The sequence below is a fragment of the Eurosta solidaginis genome, chromosome 1 (genome assembly GCF_040869045.1).
Source record: "Eurosta solidaginis isolate ZX-2024a chromosome 1, ASM4086904v1, whole genome shotgun sequence".
NCBI classification, from domain to species: domain Eukaryota; kingdom Metazoa; phylum Arthropoda; class Insecta; order Diptera; family Tephritidae; genus Eurosta; species Eurosta solidaginis.
In genome coordinates, this window is record NC_090319.1 from 326,889,648 (window position 1) to 326,908,214 (window position 18,567).

At 36.9% G+C, this 18,567-nt stretch overlaps 1 protein-coding gene across 1 annotated transcript in view; it reads left to right on the forward strand.

Annotated features, from left to right (window-relative positions):
- The window catches only part of LOC137240877 (aminopeptidase N), a 309,531-nt gene that overhangs the window by 245,634 nt on the left and 45,330 nt on the right, over nt 1–18,567 (forward strand). Inside the window, 4 exon segments of the mRNA XM_067767799.1 lie at nt 4,530–4,599; nt 7,357–7,725; nt 7,805–7,957; nt 8,025–8,244. Coding sequence (XP_067623900.1) covers nt 4,530–4,599; nt 7,357–7,725; nt 7,805–7,957; nt 8,025–8,244 — 812 coding nt within the window.

An 18,567-nucleotide genomic window follows, 5' to 3' on the forward strand; every position in this document is an offset into this window, starting at 1 on the left:
AGCTGAGGCTAGGCGGCGTGAAATGAATTGCAGAATTTAAAAAGCGCCAGCACTCAAGAATAGAGAAGCAAAAAAGCATAAGCACGCGGCTATAGAAATAATAATGAATTAAAAGTAAGCGGCGCGCATGCCATGCAACGGTTTAAATCAACGCGCGTTCGTTGGCTAGCCCCTCTGCGCGTCTCATGAATGGTCAATTCAATGGCTTTTAGTTGGCTAGAACAATTTGTGATATCTACGCTTGTGGTCTGCTGACTTTTATGATCGTGCCGCTAAGAGGCGCAGCAGTTGAATTCTGCAAAAAAAAAAGCAAGAATCTATGACACGAACAACTCGTTACTGCATTTCCTCGTTTGCTGCTTCAATTATTTCATTGAAGTAGCAAGAGAAAAAACGATTGGCACTTAATCGTGTTGATTTTGTGTACGCGCACAGATCGTTCATCGTTAAGCGTTGATGGTGTTGTCTGTGATGTGTACTTGATGCTCTACTGCAAAAGCAATCAAGATCGCATGTCGCGAATGCACGTAAAAGCAATAACAACAAAATTATAGTGTCATTAGAGTTTGGGGCTTGCGCGCCCAATGCTTGTTCGCGGCACACTTACTAGGGCGCGTTATACACCGCACGCTCCATTTCACTACCTATCGACGTTCGATTGCTGTTAGTTGGTATGCTCTACACAAATTGCCCATTAATTATTGCAAAAAATAATTGCAGGAGCAAACGCAATGTACAATTGTCAACATTTCTTCTTTAAACGCAGATCGCGCTAAAAATGTCAGATGGCTGCTGCTAAGCAGCAAACCGCGGCTATCAAACTCGTCAGTGAGTGCGCGTTGCATAGTTGATTTAATTAGGTAAACCCGCAGATGAAATACAGAAGCTATAATCGATTGACCGGTTGTGTATGCATATAGTAGCGCGCATAAAAATAGAATAGCATGAGTTTAAAAAGTTTTTAATAAAAATCGTATGAATGATTACGAAATAAGTAAAACTGACCAAATAATTCTTGCTAGAACTCGTTTCGATGCATCTTTAAAAAAAAATATTGATAGCGTTATAGGACTTATATGTTAGACACTTATTGTAGAAATCAAAGTGATGTTCGAGTTGGAAATAATAATGCTCCAAGCTAAACCACAACCGTTGCCATTTTTTCTTATTACAGTTATTCTTTATAATAAGTTACTCTTACTGGAAACCCGCGGACAGTAGGCTGCTTCTTGACTTCTGATCTATCTAAACCTGCTGAAGATAAGATGATCTGGACGAAACTAACAATGCACAAGCTTTGCAAGAAACTCTAATTCGGAGATGTAGGCTTCACGCAGCTAATCTTCGCACTGTCAAGATTTAATTTGACGAAGGCTTATTGCGCTACCAATTGTCCAACCATATTCTGGGTAAGTGTAAGTACTGACATGCTTCTTGAACGCCACATCCGAAGTAAACAGCTAGGCAGGCAATGGTATTTCCCCTAACCTTAACATAACCGGTGTGGTATACGTCAGAATTTACGTTCGTTTACAATAAAGAAGGTCCACGATTTAAGTCACGGGACAAGTGCTGTAGAATAGGTTTTCTAAACGGAGTCGCCTAAGCCTTAGGATGGTTATTCTTCATTAAAAGCTTTTCAGAGAAAATGCATCTGTCTAAGCGGATGCCGTTCGGAGCCGCCCTAAACAGAACCTCCGTAATGTCCCTGCAGGTCTTGTAATCATCTGTAAGCCTAATTTTCTCATCGCTTCATTTTTTTCTTGCTTACTATGGACGCTCCATAACTTCTGCAGATTGGTTGGTTTAGATTATACCCGCAGTATGTACGCCTGCCTGGTGCCAGACACGTCGAAATTCCTACCAATTTAAAAAAAAAAACAAGCCTCGGAGAAGATCTCCCTTTTTTGCCGACATGTACCGCAAATATCCCGGCTTCTTCAGGGGAGGTACCGCTGGCCGGCTATTTCGGCTGACCATATGGACACAAGCGCGATTCGGGTCTAAATTGTTGGTTTTGTGGTGGAAAAGAGACTTCGCCGCCAAGTACTATCGTTAACGGCTCTAAACAAGTTGCCCGCCGCAATTCGCATCAAGTGAGATTTTTCAAGATGCGGGTGATGAGGACGATGATAAGGACTCCTAAGAAAAACTGTAATAGAAATACAATAATAGCCCCATTATAATAACAAATACTCGGCGACTTTAACGCCATGGTGTGTGTTTAAGGGGGTAGGCGATATAAATTTAACCTTTTGGTGTATGTGGCTGCTGCGGATGCGGAGGTGATGGCGATGATGTCGTGGTGATGGTTGATTATGGTGGTTGTTCTCCTGAGAACTTGTCAATGGTGGAGGTATGTCCACGGAGTTTAAATACCTTTGGATTGCGTTGCTTTTTTCAGATGGATTTCTAATTTATAATAAGCACTAGAACCGGCTGTTACAAAGAGTACACTTTTTTTTCTTTAAAGAAACTACTTCTTCAATAAAAGGAGATTCTACAAAACTTTATTTAGTTTTCGGCAATTCAAATGCGCACACACGAGATGAGATAAAAATTCGAATCATTGTTTACTATATAGTTTGGCAGCTTAATTCGAGGTTATGTTGCGAATAGAGTGGAAGGCACTCGCAGGCCGTGAAAATAGGCACTCGAATGGAGTGGAATGAAGAACAGTAGGAAGACCAGAGTTGCATTGGATCAATCATTGCATCAATATTAAAGATAAATTTAGAAAAAATAATTAAATACTTGAGAATAAGCAAACATTTTCTTTCAATTACTGCAATTAAGGTGTCCTAGATACTATATATTCCAAAATTATAACATTTTATGTCTGTTTAAAAATTTAACTTCAATTTCTTTAAGATTTCCGTAATATGGCCATTAGTGATGTTTGTGTGTGTGTGCAAATTTTGAGCGATCAGCTGTTAGTTGCGCTACTTGGTAAAGTTTACAATGATTCGAATGAATAAAAAAATATAAAAAGAAATGTCAAAACAAAAATTATATATATATGTACATATGGCACCTGTCAACACATCAGTTGGGGTTGCCAGAGGGGCGAAATATGTTCAAGCATTCATTTACAAGTCCATAAGTGCTAATCCTAGTTTAACATGGGTGTTACGTATAATGGTTATACGTATTTTAATTAATTCATGAATAGCTCAAATATAATATAAAGGTATAAAATATGTAATGAAGTACATATTTCCACGTATAATAATTCATAGATATACGTTTAAAATTACAAATAGGTTTAAATTCAATAGAACATATGCAATAAAACATATGGAAGCGTATAATAATTAAAAATTGTTTATAAATTCAGTTCTTAAAATAAAAGGGTTGGTTGTTGACGACTACGACAGTCGCTCAAACAGTGTGCAAGGAAGACTTCTTTGGTGCTACAGGCGGCAAATTCGGCCTACACCTTCTAACCTTTCCCAACGGGTTGAGGTTAAGTAGCTTTGCCTCGGCTGGTAACAAGATCATCTGCAGTGCCAGGTTTCAGTATAAAAATATAATCCAAGCTACTTGGCTGTCTCCTCATTGAAGAACATGAAACCAAATCGATCACGTGGTCGAAGGCAGGCATAGATTATGCGCACTCTATGAGGTCCAAATACGAACTCCAGCCATTACCTTGTGGCCACTCTAAGACGTCCACACACGGACTCGCGTCATTACCTTGTGGCAGCTCAGACACGTACACACCTCTCGCGAAGAAATTCCTATTTCAGCTCACTGAGAGCAATCTTCGACCTCTCGATGTAGCCAAGCAGTAGGAATTCATTCCGTCCGTCGCGATCTCACAAACCGCGCGAATTATCGCGGAAACAGACTGCTTACTATCGTGTATAATGTTCTATCCATTGTTTACTATATAGTTTGGCAGCTTCATTCGAGGTTATGTTGCGAATAGAATGGAAGGCACTCGCAGGCCGTGAAAATAGGCACTCGAATGGAGTGGAATGAAGAACAGTACGAAGATCAGAGTTGCATTGGAACAATCGTTGAATCAATATTAAAGATAAATTTAGAAAAAATAATAAAGTACTTGAGTATAAGCAAACATTTTCTTTCAATTACTGCAATTAAGGTGTCCTAGATGCTATATATTTCAAAATTATAACATTTTATGTCTGTTTAAAAATTTAACTTAAATTTCCCTAAGATTTCCGTAATATGGCCATTAGTGATGTTTGTGTGTGTGTACAAATTTTGAGCGATCAGCTGTTAGTTGCGCTACTTGGTAAAGTTTACAATGGTTCTATCTACCGTATTACACGAAATACGAAGTACAAAGGTATTTTTAATATCGACGGATCAACACGATGCCTTGCTTGTATGCCGCTTACCAAATGAAGTGGAACAACACTGTCAGTTCCGTAAGGGCTGAGAAGGATCCCTACAAGCCATTCGAAACCAAATCAATCAATTGATGCTGGAGAAGATACGTTTAGCAGCTAACCTATAAGAGCCTACCTGGATGCTCATGGCCGCTGGCTTGGATAAAGAAGCGATAAAATTTTATATTGCATTAACAACAGTAGTTGCTTTCACCCACAAGTGCTACTTTGAATTACTGTGGTGAGAACTGAGCAAAAACTCTTGTCGATATCTATTTCAATGCCCGTGACTGTGGCTATGGTTTTGTTTACTCAACAATCAAGCACGGGTGTTCAAATGAAACGACAATGGGAACAAATTGAAATCTATGATTACTTTTTTAAATAACGTCATATGCATATTGAGAGTCAAATACATATATAAGTGAGCGTGTGTGCATTTATTTAACATAGTGAAATATGAATTTATTAGCTTCCATTGATTTTATTGATTTGTGAGTAAAATGTTCGAGTAGGTGTCAGGAACGCCATAAAAATATATAAATAAGACACAAATAATAAGACACTAGCCTTGTTTTTTTACATGTATATACATATACCTTTGCGGGTAGAAAAACGCTTATCATCACCTAGAAAATTTTTAGGTAATCATTGACTCGCGACAGTGACTAAATAACTCGCAACAAAACAGGCTGTACTTAAAAGCGGAGACACGCACCTCTATTGGGCTTAGTGTATAATCTATAGCTGAATCTGTTGCGATGAATAGTGGACATTGACTTTTCGGCCAATGATGTGGGGAAAAGTGTAGAGGTAAAATGGAGAGACAAATTTCAGTTGCTGAGTATAATGCATACTGAAATTTAACAGTACTAGTTTTCTGCGGCCACCGTGGTGTGATGGTAGCGTGCTCCGCTTATCACACCGTATGCCCTGGGTTCGAACCACGGGCAAAGCAACATCAAAATTTTAGAAATAAGGTTTTTCAATTAAAAGAAAATTTTTGTAAGCGGGGTCGCCCCTCGGCAGTGTTTGGCAAGCGCTCCGGGTGTATTTGTGCATTGAAAATCTCTCAGTGAAAACTCATCTGCCTTGCAGATGCCGTTCGGAGTCGGCATAAAACATGTAGGTCCCGTCCGGCCAATTTGTAGGGAAAATCAAGAGGAGCACGACGCAAATTGGAAGAGAAGCTCGGCCTTAGATCTCTTCGGAGGTTATCGCGCCTTATATTTATTTTTTTTTTTTTTGTTTTCTGCGCCGCCGTGGTGTGATGGTAGCGTGCTCCGCCTACCACACCCAGGATCCTGGGTTCACGCACCGGGTAAAGCAACATCAAAATTTTAGAAACAAGTTCTTTCAAAATTTTTCTAACCGGGGCCGCCCCTCGGCAGTGTATTTCTGTCATGAAAAGCTTCTCAGTGAAAATTCATCTGCCTTACAGATGCCGTCCGGAGTCGACATTTAACAAGTAGGTCTCGTCCCGCCAGTTTGTAGGAAAAACTAAAAAGCAGCACGACGCAAATTGGAAGAGAAGCTCGGCCTTAGATCTCTTCGGCGGCTATCGCGCCTTACATTTATTTATTTAGTTTTCTGTGCAATCATAAGCGTAGATAAAGTTATGCACTTAGCAGTCCATATAAAGCTGAAGTGCATATGTATATACATGTAAAAAAACATAGCTAATAACACGAAATTATATACAATACTTTTGTTGTATTCTTTTGCAATCCAGTTTCACAAGAGCACGGGTTAGGTTGAACTGGTCGTTAGGACTTCACACAGACTGAATTTGTCCATAGTATTGCCGCAAGTTTGCTCAACAACTAAACTGAAAAACTCTATCAAAAACCTGGACCTTTGTTATAAAATAACTCCGTCCAATTGAAAAATACCAAAAGCTTGCTGGGACCTATGTTATGTGACTTTGTTAGTCTACACTGCAGCCCGCGCTTGGTTCCACACTTTTTCGACATTGTCGATCATATGCAAATCCACGATAGCAGCTTCGGGGTGCCTATCGTAACAGGCGAATGAAATACCTAAATGAATCAACGGGTTGTGTAGCGCAATCCCCTTTCAAAGGGTTACCAGCGCAATAGATAGCTTCTCCAATCCAATTGTTAACCTTACTTACCCTGGCGAATTATGTTTGCTTAGCACCCGAGGCTCTGACGTCTCCAAATTCTTCATGGAACTAGGGAGTGGAGGCGTGATATCCTATAAGGTTCAATGTGGTCATATTAAATTATTATCTTGGGTCGGAGATTGAAACTTGGAGAAAGTTTTTGCCACCCATCTTGGTATCAGTCACCCAGCCTGGCACTAACCGCTCCGTGATTGAAGTGTAAGTGCTGCTTGCTGGTTCTTCTGCACTATATCCTGATGGGAAATGTGTGCGCAGAAGCGCCTCGTGGTACTCTTCACTACTACGTGACCATTTCTCGTTCTCTTTCTTTATTAGTTCCTGGACTAGCGTTCCCTAGCTAGCTATTTCCTCATCGCTCGAGTACGAGATAGTATGCTGTAAGAATCGTAAATTAGCGATGCGCGAATGTAGCGATATGGAATACATACATATATTACTTGCCCTAATAGTAGGTCTGCTTTTAATCAAACTAAAATTCAATAATTCGTCCTAAATATTACCAATCTTGTGAAGCAGGCATCGATATGTACTTAGCTATCGATTTTTGGAATCCGTTATTAATATTTTACAGCGAGGATGGAAACTAGTAAAGCCTGATCAGTACTTCCCATTCGAAGATGGTTTCGATATTTTTAACATTAAGATTAAGGCAACAATTTTAACCGCGTACTATAAATAACCGGCAAAATCCTCAACCGTATAAGTCTCGTAATCTTCTACGGATTTCATTAAGCCTTCAAAATTAACCATAGAACTGTCCATATTATTTCCGCTTCTGATATTTTAATAAACGATTCACTTGTATTTGACCATCTTCATGTACACATTTTAAATAAACCCTTTTCTTTTCAGTATCGCAATTGAACCCAACATACGTACTGCCTCCAACAACGGTAGTATTTCTATTCTAGTACAACGCGATGCCAATATCCCAGCACTGCTTCCGATTATGCTTGATGTGCATAATATTTCCATTTCAAATGTGCGCGTCATACGTTCGCCCGCCAAAACTCCGTTGTTTTTAAGCGATGAAATCGAATTGGATTTCGAGGGTAGATATGGTGAAAACAATTCCACATTTGTTGTTGCCATAAATAGGGGCATTGAAGTTAAACGAGATATAAAATAGACTGTTAGCGTGGATTCTGTAAGCCAAATTACCGATACACTACAGGGTGCCTACAGAACCAGCTATACAAACTTGGACAACAATAAAGTGGAGTAAGTAAAGAAGTCAGAGAAGAAGTGATAAAACATCGTATATCTTCCCCTATTATATATTGATTCTCTTCTTTTAAAGATGGATGGTCAGCACGTAATTTTCGCCAGTTGATGCTCGTCGCGCTTTCCCCTGCTTCGATCGTCCCGATATGAAGGCGAACTTTACGTTCAGTATTATACGCGATGATAAATTAGGCATGGCTTTATCCAATATGCCTCTACTAACAAGCTCGTAGGTTGCGCTGGTTTAACTTGTAACGTATTTAAGAAGCTATTTTATGTTTTCGTGTTTATTTCAGTCACCAAAAACCAGGCTTTACACGCGACGATTTCATGACTTCACCAGAAATGCCCATTTACAGTTTCGCGTTTGTCGTTTCGAACTTAGTAAAGTCGCATTATTCTAATAATGATGCGAATCTAATACCACGTATCGAAGTTTGGACTCGTCCAGAATGCATCGAGATGACCAATTATGCCTATTCAATGGTGCGCCAATTTTTGCCTTTCTATGAGGAATATTTCAGAAACGGCTCACTTCTGTTTTCTCACTGCGTGGAGATGTGTACGTACGTACTCGTCAACACAGTGATGCTGTAAAAATTAGTGATAAAAGCCGTGGTTACTCACGAACGTACGTAGAAAAAACGTGTCAGCTGACACGACCTATCTTATGAGTGTGCAATGTAAACGAAAACTCACCGACGTGCAACGCCCGTACGTACGTAGCCCGGAACGTAGAAATCAAAACAATTTTGATTTTTTCCATAAGAACGTGTCAGCTGATCGCTCTCTCACTAGACAGAGTTGCCTAGTAAACTTTTGTGCGCTAATTTTTGACCGTTTGCAATTTTATGCAAAAACGCCTAATTAAAGTTTGAAAAATTGTGAAAATAATTCGAAATAATTATGTAAAGGTGCTGATTATAAATATTTAATCTATTTATACTTATTTAATAGTATTCCGGCCTTTTACAATATCAAAAATTAAATTGGAAAAAGTTGATGTTTCCATAAGCATACATGCAAAATGGTCAATGGCAACAGTGCTTATCTGTAAACAATACACACACAAATATCTTATGTACATGTACACAGACGCACACATTGATTCCTACGGGCTTGAGAGTTCGGTCAAACGTGCTTGTACGACAAACGTCCTTACGTACGGCACACGTCGGTGGGTAATGCGGCAGTTACCCACGAACGTACGTAGAAAAAACGTGTCAGCTGACACGACCTATCTTATGAGTGTGCAATGTAAACGAAAACTCACCGACGTGCAACGCCCGTACGTACGTAGCCCGGAACGTAGAAATCAAAACAATTTTGATTTTTTCCGTAAGAACGTGTCAGCTGATCGCTCTCTCACTAGACAGAGTTACCTAGTAAACTTTTATGCGCTAATTTTTGACCGTTTCCAATTTTATGCAAAAACGCCTAATTAAAGTTTGAAAAATTGTAGAAATAATTCGAAATAATTATGTAAAAGTGCTGATTATAAATATTTAATCTATTTATACTTATTTAATATGTATTCCGGCCTTTTACAATATCAAAAATTAAATTGCAAAAAGTTGATGTTTCCATAAGCATACATGCAAAATGGTCAATGGCAACAGTGCTTATCTGTAAACAATACACACACAAATATGTTATGTACATGTACACAGACGCATACATTGATTCCTACGGGCTTGAAAGTTCGGTCAAACGTGCTTCGTACGACAAACGTCCTTACGTACGGCACACGTCGGTGGGTAACTGCCGCATAACTGCCGCAAAAGAGAGCGCTGAACGAATTGCAGGAAACAACGTACCGACAAATGAAGCGAACAATACACAAACACCCTAGCATAATGCTTTGCTTGATTTTAATGCTTAATATATTATTTTATACTGGCACTATTGTTTCTCTCCCATTTCACAATCTATACTCTTTTTCACTTCCACGTTTAAAACTTTCATCTGCTGCTCTGTTGATATCGTCTTGCTTGTTTATTTTGATTATGTATGAATTCTCTGGTATGAAGTGAATAACGATTGTACTGACAGTGGGCAGGTAAGGTTTATCTTGAGTCAAATATGTAAAAAACACCCAACATTCAATGTGTGTCATTTAAATATTCGCAGTCTTACGGTTCATAAATTAGACTACCTTTCATATGGATTTGCTGATCTAAACATTGACTTAATTTGTATTACCGAAACATGGTTCAAATCTGGCGTTGAAGACCATTCTGATTCATTAGATAAATATGTATTGCTGAGAAATTACAGGAAAAATAACATCCGTGGTGGTGGAGTTGCTATATACTGCAAACAATTTTTGAATCCAAAAGTAATTTATCGCTCAGACCATACCAGTGAGGTAGAAAGTATATTTATTGAAATGCCCGATGCTCGTACTAAGTGTTTTGTGGCTTGTGTATACAACCCCAATAGGTCAAATGACTTAACATGCTTATTTATTAAACTCTCTGAATATGCAATAAATTATGAACATGTCATCATCTGCGGTGACTTTAATATTGATATCCTTAATAATGAGTCCTGCAGTAAAAACCTTTTAAGTAACTTTCAGGCAAATGATCTGTGCATTGTGAACACATTCGCGACCCGGTTTTCTCCAAATAGCAAGGCAAGTTTACTCTATTTGATATGTGTTAACGATGCGAATAACATAAATCATATTGACCAATTCCCCATGGATGTTATTTCTGACCACGAAATGTTATTTTTATCGTATGATCTGAAATTCAACGTAAAAGAGCCCGACTTTGAATTGACCTATAGGAACTATAATGCTGTAAACCTAGATAAGCTAAGTAAAGAGGCTGCTTTTCTTGACTGGAATGGATGCTTTTCCTTCTCTAAGTTAGACGAAAAGTTGGAATATTTTAATAGCCTTGTCAATCACCTTTTTAATAGATATGTTCCTCTAAAAACCGTTAAAATCCATGGTCATAAAAAACCATGGTTCTCAAATGAAATTCTGAAGCTTTTAAGAAAACGTGAGAAAGCTTACAGAGAATGGAAGCAATTTCCATATGAAAACAAATGGGAAGCCTATCGTCTTTTGCGCAATCAAGCTACCTTATGTATCCGGAATGCTAAGGTGGCATATTTGAATAATAAATTTAATGCAAATTTGCTCCAAAAATGCTATGGAAGAATCTTCGCACTGTTGGAGTAGCCAAAAAAGATAATATTCAATGCAAATTTGACCCTAATGTCATGAACTCACACTTCCTGAATGGTAATATAAGCGATAACAGTGCAAATTATAATGATGATCATAACACCAGTTATGAACACAGTAAGATGGGTAGTATAGGCAGAAGAACAAATATTGATATTGATGTTTTTGACTTCTCAGTTGTAACCGAAAGTGATGTCTTGGATGCTACATTTGACGTTAAGTCTAACGCCGTTGGATTTGATGGCATCAGTATACGATTTATTAAACTTATACTTCCATTTGTTGCAGCTTCACTAACACATATTTTTAACTTTTCAATTATGTCCGGTGGGTTTCCAAGTCAATGGAAAATAGCTAATATTATCCCTATTCCTAAAGTTAAGTCTCCATGTTCTTCCAAAGAATTTAGACCAATTAGCCTGTTGCCAGCCTTGTCTAAGGTTTATGAGAAGCTATTAGCTAAGCAGATAATTGATTATATATATAAGAATGACTTACTATCTGAGGACCAGTCGGGATTCAGGAGAGGACATGGTTGCGCTACTGCCATGCTTAAGATTCTTGAAGACATACGCCCTGCCTATGACCGTAATGAGCTTACAGTACTTGTACTTTTAGATTTCTCACGAGCTTTTGACACAGTTGACTTCAGAATACATCTTCATAAGCTGGAAATAAACTATAACTTCAGCTCTTATGCTATAAAGCTAATCCAAAACTACCTCACAGCTCGATTTCAGCAAGTTCAATGCGGTGATAATGTCTCAAACTTAAAGCTTATAACATCTGGTGTCCCACAAGGATCTATTTTGGGTCCAATATTGTTTACACTTTTTATTAACAACATAGTTCCTTGTTGCCAAAATACATCTCTACGCCGACGACACACAAATATACTTGTCACGCCCTATTGGGCTTACCGAAGACTTGTTCGTCAGGCTGAATGAAGACTTATCACGCATAGGAAATTGGGCCCACACAAATAAGTTATATATGAATGCAATGAAATCTAAGGCGTTAGCAATATCAAGCGCAACATGTGACTTGAACAGCCTTCCTGAAGTTATACTTAATGAAGACAAAATATTATTCCATGACGTGGTCACCAATTTAGGCTTCAGAATTAACTCTAAATTAACTTGTGTGGACCATGTTAACCTTATGGTCGGTAAAATATATAATACCCTTCGAAATTTGTAAAGAACTGCCTATTTACTACCACGTGAAACAAAAATGAAGCTGGTCAAATCTCTTATAATTCCTCAAATTTCTTATGGGGAACTTATATACGGTAATCTTAATTCGTCTGCAAATAATAAATTGCAGCTTGCTTTAAACAATGCTGCCCGTTTCGTTTTTTCTAAAAAGAAATTTGATCATATCTCTTCATATGCCGTACAAATTCTCGGAAGTAATGTTAATAACTTCTTAAAACTTATAAATCTATGCTTCTTGCATAAGCTACTTCATTCCAAAAATTCCTCTTACTTATTTGAAAAACTAAATTTGTGTCAGTCCACTCGAACCCTAAATCTATTGGTCCCTGAGTTTAAATATACAACATCCTCAAGACTGTTCTTTGTCAGTACAATCTGTCTATGGAACTCACTTCCCTCCAAAACAAAAACTATTAGAAAAGCAGGATGTTTCAAATTAGCAGCATTTTCTTTTCTTAACTCTTAAGTTACTCTAAATCTTTAAAGTTTTAAGTGTATGTTTGATAATATATACTATTGAAAATTTGTATGTATTTAACTTTTCTGTTTTTACATATGCTTTGTTATCTCTTTAGATGAACAAGAAAATTTCTTTTTGTATCATTTAGGTATGTATAATTACTTAATCGGATTGATGTACTGCCTAAAAGACGTAAGTCTTCCTGGTACAAACACTAAATAAATAAATAAATAAATAAATAATCGTTTGTCAAAAATTGATTTGGTATCGATACCAGAGTTTGGTTTCAGTGCAATGGATTGCGGTTTGATAACATTCAGGTAAGTTACCGAAAAAAAATACATTTAAGTTTGTGTCGAAACTTTCCTCAAAAACGACCACATTCCAGAAGGTTTTTTTGTTGTAACCTCACATAGCTTATCAATCGGTGCATGTGTAAAGTGACGTAGATATGCACAACGTGTTTAAATACTATCCGCTGCGCATCGATGTTTCGGCAATTGGTTACTTCTGCACTACAGCCAGTGCATGGTGCCCACTTCAGAATATTTGTTATGTCCGAAAATTGGGTTGCCTATAGTCAAAAGCTTAGCCCGACTTCCTCTTTTTACTATCTATCCCATTCTCTTCTAATCTATCTTCGATTTTTCTTATAATTCTTGTCTATCCCTTATTCTATTTGTCTCCCTCCCACTCCCAAACCCTTTTATAGTCCCACTCACACTGCCATTTCCACTCCAACTCCTACTGCTATTTCCCAATCCCACTTCCACTCTCACTCCTACTTCCACTTAACTTCCATTCCCACTTACTACAGTCCTAGTCCCACTCCCACAATAACTCCCTCTCCTACTCCCATTCCTTCTGGAATTTCTATACCAAATATCGAATGCCTGCTTCACCTTACCGACCAATTCCAATATTTTTGATTGTATAAACCAACAAGACACAATATGAAACTAACTCAATTTTTAAAATCGCTTTAATTTTTATATATAAGATATATATAGATATTTGAACCGTTCTCCTCCTCGATAATATTCCTCCCTGTGATGTTACCACTCCCAGTAAACGGGAGGCATTTTTCGTATTGTAGAAAGAAGCTATCTTCTTGCTCCCCTCCTCCTCTCCATGTTTGATACCTATCTCCCCTCCGTATGTTCTCCTTTTACATTCTCTATTTTTCTTTCTTCTAGTCCCACTTTCTTTCCTCTCACTCAATCTCTCCTATTCCTCTTCATGGCCTTCCCATCTTCCTCTCGCAATTTCTTAATTTTTAACCCCTTTTCCTAATCACACTTTCTTCTCCCTAACCCTCCCTTTTATCTCTTTCCCTCTCCAATTTCAGCTCCTGCCCCTTTCTTTTCTTTTTTGAAAGGCTGCCTGAACAATACATTTCAATGAAATCGCACCACAAATAAGAGTTTTCGGAGTAGGCTGGCCCCTGGCCACACGCCGGGAAGAAAATGGTCCAAATATTAAGCTGGTCGAAGTGGAATACCTGTACCGAATTTCAACATATCACCCCATAAATTTTTGGAAGGGGTCGGTCCCTGTTCCACTTCTCGAAAAGAAAAGTTACTCAAATAATAAACTAGTCAAGGAAGTACCCCTGTACCAAATTTCGAGGAAATCGCACAATAAATTATTTTTATTGAGAAAACACGGAGTATACGGAATATACAAAAAATTGCATTAGGTATTGTTTGGTAATTTTGGACAGTATACTAACCGGAAGTTATATAAAGAGGGCAGGTAAAGGACAGGACTTCCCTTTGTGTCTCGAAAGCAGGGGTGAATAAATTCATTTATTTATTTATTTATTTATTTATTTATTACAGCGTAAGCCTAGTTTGAACAATATTTATTAAATCACATTCTAGAACTTATCTTATAGGTAAGGTTTTACAATGTTCATATAGCCTGCTTTTAAATACATAAATTTCTTCACAATTTTTTATTTCATTAGGCAATTCATTAAAGTTTTTAAATCCTTTATGGAAAAGGTTTTGTTTGTCCACTTCAGTTCTATAGAGTGGCAGTTTAAAATCATTTTTCTACGGGTATTAAAATTATGGGTTTCGTTTATATATACAACATTATTTGTTATTCAGGTACATTTCCCTTTCGTATATTGAAGATCATTTTCATAGTATAATAAAAAATAATTTGTTTTACACTTAGCCATTTTAGTTTTATTAGCATGTCGCTTATCGACGCATCTGACTTTTCCCGTAACACAAATCTCATACACCTATTTTGCAATATCTGAAGTCTATCTATTTTTGTATCTGGTATAATGAATAAGACTGATGGGCAATATTTAAAATTAGATTCAATCAATGTTTTGTATACAATATCCTTAAACTCTCTATTTATAAATTTACAGGTTCTTTGCATAAAACCGACTTGTTTAGCTATCTTTCCTGCAGTGTATCGAATATGTTCATCAAATTTAAGTTTGTTGTCAATTACAATCCCAAGATATTTTATTGATTTTATCTGCTCTAACATTTCATCTTTCACCCTGAGCTGAATACTCGCAACTTCGCTTTCGATTTTTCGGCTAATAGCCATATATTTTGTTTTACTCACGTTAAGTTTAAGTCTGTTACCACATAACCATTTATATAAACTATCTAAGTCACACTGCATTTTTGTCAATGCAGTTGTTAAACTACTTTCACTTATTCTAAGCAGAGCATCATCCGCAAACAGTTTTATGTTACAGTACTTTACAGCTTTAACAATATCATTAATATAAATCAAAAATAATAAAGGAGCCAATACAGAACCTTGCGGTAACCCTAATGGGACCGAAATTCGTTTGATACTTCATCACCGATTATGGCTTTTTGTTTTCTGCCAGTCAAGTAATTTTGGAACCACTTTAATTCTATATCCTGAATTCCCATGACTTTCATTTTCTGGAGCAAAATGTCTCGGTCCACTGTTTCGAATGCCCTTTTCAGATCCAGGAAAACGCAAACAGTGTCTTTTTTGTTATTTAGATCTTCTTTCCAGTTAGAGATCACTATATTCAGTGCCGTTTCACATGAGTGTTTTCTTCTAAATCCCGATTGTTCACTTATTATTAATTTATTGTCTTCCAAGTAATTTTCTAACTTAGTTTTTATAACTGTTTCGATAATTTTTTCATCACATGGTAGTGTATTTATAGGTCGCATTTCCTCAGGTTTATACGTATTTTTTATTTTTTTTACTGGTATAATGGTCGACGTTTTCCATCTTTGTGGTACAATGCCCGTTTCCATGCTTTCATTTATAATTTTTGCATAAAAATAAGCTGTATACTCTATTGAATCTTTTAAAACTCCTTCTGATAAAAGATTTTTGCCACCAATTTTGTTCTTGAATAGCCGAACTATTTTGACAATGTCATCTGCTACAACTTAATTAAATTTGAATATCGAACTGCTATCAGATACGGTTAAATTTAAATCAAAATGTTCGATACTTTGGTTTATTTCTAAAAAATGTTTACGAAAAAGTTATTGAACTCATTCGCAATTTCGATCTTTTCTTCGATTTGCTTATTTAATATTTGAATTTTGTTTATTTGTTGATGATCTTTTTTCAGGTTTATGGTTTGCTTTAGATTTTTCCACATTTCTTTGCTATTATTTTTACTAATTAAGATTTTGTTTTCCATATATTTTGCCTTTTTCTTTTTGATAAGTTTTTTGTATCTTTTGTTTATTTCTTTATAATTGTCCCAATTTCCGGTTTTCCTAGACTCATTTAAAAGATTATATTTAAGTTTATTTAATTGTGTAAGTTCATGATCAAACCACTTATTCATGAGTCTTACTTTCACTACTTTTTCAAATGTTAACCCTGTCATACATTGTAGAATTGCATTGTTTACTATGTCTAATTGGGATTCTATACTGGTTGAATCATTTATCACAAAACTGCATGCGCGCAACAAGTTAAGTAGATTTTCTTTATTATAAAGCTCCCATGAGGTAATTGTTTTTGTTGTTCTCATTTTATATGGTGCTGATGTATTAATTTTTATTTCTATCGTTTCATGATCTGATATTTTATACTTGTCCATGTTTTGACAAATAACGTCGTTCGAATTTGAGTATAGAAAGTCGATTTTTGTTTCAGTTGTATCTGTGATACGTGTGTTGAAGAGTATTTTTTGTCTCATTGCCAAATCATTAAACATATCTGTTAATTTCTTGCTATAGGTGTTGTTGGCATTATTAACGTTAATGTTATAGTCTCCAAACACGAAGCAATTAACACTTAACTCAACTTTTTCCAACAATATTAGGTGAGTGATATAGAACCCCTATTTGCCATAAATGGAAAGGTGCTGAGAAACATTTTTTTTTATTTTTAATATCCATCCTATTACTTACTTACAGACTTATGATGAACAGCACTCGAAAGTATTAGAAAAGATGATTAAAGTGCAATGGTGGGTCTCGAAAGTAATCTATCCTTAAGAGTTTCAGAGAGGCGAGAGTAGTTGCCAGTTTATACTCTAGACCAACAATCCACGATCATATTCATTCATTGCTTGAAGGTGATTGTGTTTAAGGCCACATAGTTTTTCAATGATTTTGGGTTAAACTAATAGTAAGATAGGAGGCTCGAACATCCGTGAGGCGGGAATAGTGGCAATTTTTTACTCTAGACTGATTGCTCCCAGCTAATTGAAGCATGTATATTGGAACGATTTTCCGTCATCCCTTGTCAAATTTGGTTTTGAGAAAAACCTGTTTCGGCGTTTATCCACCCTGTCGGAAAATCAACAAAACAAGATAAGTCAGTTAATTGAAACATCTTAAAGCAGGGATATTTAATCTCAGGTACTAATACCATTGTGCCAGTGAGTAAGCGAACTTATTCTGAACCAGCCGAAAACGTCGAACCTCACCTTGATATGTGCAAGCTCTGCGTAGGGTCTTATCTAAAGGAGGAAGGGTTCTATCTCATAGCTCAATTAGTCACTTGTCAAAGTGCTCGATTTTTGTTTGGCGATAAAGAACTTTATTTCTACGTAAAATTTGATTTTTACCTTACCAAGATGAGCTTGCTGTCCAGTGTGTACCTCTCTACTATGCTGGGGTGCAGCCGCTATAACCGCAGCTAGTCCAGGATCTTAAAATTTGCCTCTACCTGTCGTATAAAGAATTTTATTTTTTACTCGTCAAAGCTTCTGGGATCTTCTTCTTTTTATAGCGATAAATACACTCGCCTATGGTTTTGGAGATGAACGATTTGATATGACCACATTGAACCTTCTACCCATTATTGGCCGTTGTCAAACGGAATAAACTTAATGATTGGCCGGTACCGGCATCAGTCGAAAATAGCTTGTCGGTCGGAGTTGTGAGGTGCAATATATAGCCTGTACAAGTTAATTGCACATATTTTATGTTTTAGTGACCCCAATTTACGGAAGAAAACTCGGATGCTTTACCTTAGAACGTTCAAAGTAGTTACACCTTTTAGTCCCGTAAAGGCGATCTCACTCTGTGAAAATGGGCGAAATCGGTTAAAAACACGCACAGTTTTTATACACTATCGACCGTCTGTCCTTCCACTCGTCCGTTAACACGATAACTTGAGCAAAAATCGATATATCTTTGCTAATCGTACTTATATGAACTCACTTTATCTTTGTATTATCTGAATTCACTTCATCTTTGTATTAAAAATGGGCGAAATCCGACTATAACCACGCCCACTTTTTCTATATCGAAAATTTAGAAAAATAAAAAAATAGCATAATTCTATACCAAATACGAAAAAAAGGAATGAAACATGGTGATTGGATTCGATTTTTTGAACCAAAATACAAATTTAGAAAAAACTTTGTAAAATTGGTGCGACACCTACCATATTAAGTAAAAGAAAATGAAAAATGTTCTGCAGGGCGAAATCAAAAGCCCTTGGAATCATGGTAGGAATACTGTTCGTGG